Below are 2,839 nucleotides of genomic sequence, written 5' to 3'. Positions count from 1 at the left end.
CTCCTTGTAGTTGGTCCAACAACTCGTCGATTCTTGGCAGAGGGTACTTATTATTTATCGTCACTTTGTTCAATCCACGATAATCGATGCAAAGTCTAAAACTTCCGTCCTTCTTCTTGACAAACAGGACAGGCGCTCCCCATGGTGAGCTACTTGGTCTAATGAATCCCTTATCCATTAGATCCTCCAGCTGCTTCTTCAACTCAGCCATTTCTGCTGGTGCCAAGCGATACGGTGCCTTAGACACTGGTGCCGTACCAGGTTATAATTCTATAGTAAACGCATCACCTCGCGTTGGTGGCGGTCCTGTCAAGGGTTCAAAAACATCGGTATACTCGTCTACAACCGGAATGGTGTCTAAGTCGGCTTCCTTATCTGATCCCTGGATGTTGATAGTGGCGAGATAAGCTTCACTTCCTTTCTCCAATAACTCTTCTGCTTGCATCATGGATATGATGGGGATTCATGTACTTCTCTTTATCCCTTGGAAAAATATTGTCCCTTCAGTCCTAGGGATGTAGACGCGCGTCTTTGGGCAATCCATCACGGCCTTGTGATATGTCAACCAATCCATGCCTAAGATCACCTCGTAGTGGTTTAACTCCATCTCCACCAAATTTCCTTTAAGCTCAATGCCTTCTATGACGATGGGGACATCCTCATACATTCCAGTAGACCTCATTAACTCGGTCCCTGCGGTTTCTATTCCTTTGGCATTCGAAACGAACATGCCCTCAAAGGTCCAACACTTTGTCAAAGTGGGAGACACAAAACTATGTGTTGCGCCAGTATCAAATAAGGCATGGGCATTTATTCCCCCAACTAAAACCGATCCTACACAATTTGAACTATGTCTAAGTCTACTATACTTGGACCAAACAAGACTTATAAGTAAACATCTAGACAAGTAGGTATAGGAAACATACCAACGATCGGTTCTCCTTCTTCGTGGTCCCCGACTACGAAGGCTCGTCCAGCCACATCTTGTCTTTTTGGTGGTGACGGTAACTGCTCATTGCGCCCAGCTCCCTGCTGCGGTGCTCCCTGCTGCGGTGCTCCCTGCGCTGGCATACGACATGCATTCGAAGTGTGTCCTTCTCTGTTACAACGATAACATCGAACATTCGGTGGGAATCTACAATCCTTTACGTGGTGTCCTTTCTTATTACACCTATGGCAAGTTACTCCTCCTTCACTTTTTGCGGCTTGTGGTGGCGACTTCCCAAGTTCGCTTGGTCGCCTTTGACTGAGTGCTCCTTGTAAGCTTGCTTTCTTCTTCCAAGCCAATCTTCTGTAAGGCTGCTGTCTCAACAAGTTCCGCAAAACGGTCATACTTCCTAAGGGAACACCTGTTCTTCAAATCAACCCTTAGTCCATTCATGAATTTGCGAATCAGGTCTTGCTCATCCATGCGTCTGCGGGCGAACCTTCTCAAACGATTGAACTCTTCCTTATACTCTTTCACTGTCTTGTTCCCTTGGCGCAGATTCTCAAATTCGTTCTCCATCTTGTCTGTAGCCTCAGGGGGAACATACTCTCGGGTGAACTCATCCTTAAAGTCCTCCCAGGTCAACTCATAGCGTCCTCGCGCTAATTCCACGACACTTTCCCACCATATCATGGCTTCGTCTTTCAGGTAATGAACAGCCAATTCCCTTCGGAACTCGGCTGGACACCTGGCTGCATCCAAGTTCTTCTCCAGCTTCCTCCTCCAGTTATCTGCAGAGGTGGCACTGGCCTTCCCACTGAAATGATCCATTTGCATGTCCCTCATGTACTTCATCACTTCCCAGTAGGTGGGTCCACGAACACGAGCTGACACAAACGGTGGGGGCGGAGGCGGATGACGGTGACACACTCCAACACCCGGTACATACCCGCGTGCATCAGCCTGGTGTGGTGTTCCATCAGCGGATTCTTCACGCATTTGATCTCCAAAACGCTCACGGTATCTTTGCAACTCTGCCATCATTTCGGCATATCCTGCTGGTTGGTCACTCTGCTGACTCCGCTTTGTTGAGCTTCCACCATCAGTCTCAGTGTTAGTTCCATTCACACTTTCCACAGAATTGGTCGGGCTAGCTTCCCGAACCACACGTGTTGCAGTGCCTCTTCCCCTAGCGGTTCTTCTTCCTCTTGGTGCCATCCTGTTCACGCAAAACTAACACTTAGAACTTTTTCCTGTTTATGAATGACGAATGAATGAGTTCAAAGTAAAGGAGTGGTCTCGATGGTGCTCTTGACTCTAACTTTTAAAATCCCCATTTATCCTTCTTTAAAATCCAAACCAACTTTAAAAATCCGAAATTTTTTAAAGATCTTAAACTTTATTCCGATAGGAACCGGACAAAAAAAACGTTTCCTCTCTACAGCCTCCCAGGTTAAGACCGGGGGCTCTAACCTCAGCTCTGATACCACTTGTCACACCCATATCTCGCTTAACCGAGACGGCATGAATTCACATTGCCTTCACCAATAAAAATACTTAAATAGGCCAATGCGAATCTCATTCCCAAGGATCAAATTCAAATGTTTTACAAAAACGTACTAAAACGAATAGGAAACGCTTAAAACCAAATCACTAAGTCTTAAAATAAAATAACTTAAAGAAAACCAAACACCCGAAAATCAGCACCACACCGAGACGATCACTCCTGCACTTCCTCGAACTCACCTGAAAAAGAAAGGAGGGCTGAGTATTTCGACAAATACTCAGTGAGGGAAGCTCCAGGAGCCCCGAAATCAATCACCAACAATCATCACACAACATAGCATAAGCATCTAACTTTAACATTCAGTAAATCGAAAGCAATCAACAAGAAACGAGGATAAACCCCGG

The 2,839-nt window shown here is 46.0% G+C and overlaps 1 protein-coding gene across 1 annotated transcript; it reads right to left on the bottom strand.

Annotated features, from left to right (window-relative positions):
* Positions 1 to 463: 463 nt before the first annotated feature.
* On the bottom strand, positions 464 to 2,146 carry LOC106337341. The gene is made up of 3 exons (XM_013776444.1): positions 1,197 to 2,146; positions 927 to 1,099; positions 464 to 834 (listed from the first exon to the last, which is right to left on the bottom strand). The coding sequence occupies exons 1-3, from the start codon at positions 2,144 to 2,146 to the stop codon at positions 464 to 466; spliced, it is 1,494 nt and encodes a 497-aa protein (XP_013631898.1).
* Between the last annotated feature and the right edge of the window lie 693 nt (positions 2,147 to 2,839).

Source organism: Brassica oleracea, chromosome C1 (assembly GCF_000695525.1).
Source record: "Brassica oleracea var. oleracea cultivar TO1000 chromosome C1, BOL, whole genome shotgun sequence".
NCBI classification, from domain to species: Eukaryota; Viridiplantae; Streptophyta; class Magnoliopsida; order Brassicales; family Brassicaceae; genus Brassica; species Brassica oleracea.
Note: the sequence above shows the minus strand (reverse complement) of the source record. Positions and strands in the feature narration are given on the sequence as shown.

What these genes read in the sequence shown, in the direction of transcription:
- LOC106337341 (XM_013776444.1), bottom strand. Translation starts at nt 2,146, where the DNA reads ATGGCACCAAGAGGAAGAAGAACCGCTAGGGGAAGAGGCACTGCAACA. An exon ending in GCCACCACAAGCCGCAAAAA is followed by an intron (nt 1,100 to 1,196) that starts GTGAAGGAGGAG and finishes TCGTTGTAACAG; the next exon opens with AGAAGGACACACTTCGAATG. An exon ending in AGAAGGAGAACCGATCGTTG is followed by an intron (nt 835 to 926) that starts GTATGTTTCCTA and finishes CAAATTGTGTAG; the next exon opens with GATCGGTTTTAGTTGGGGGA.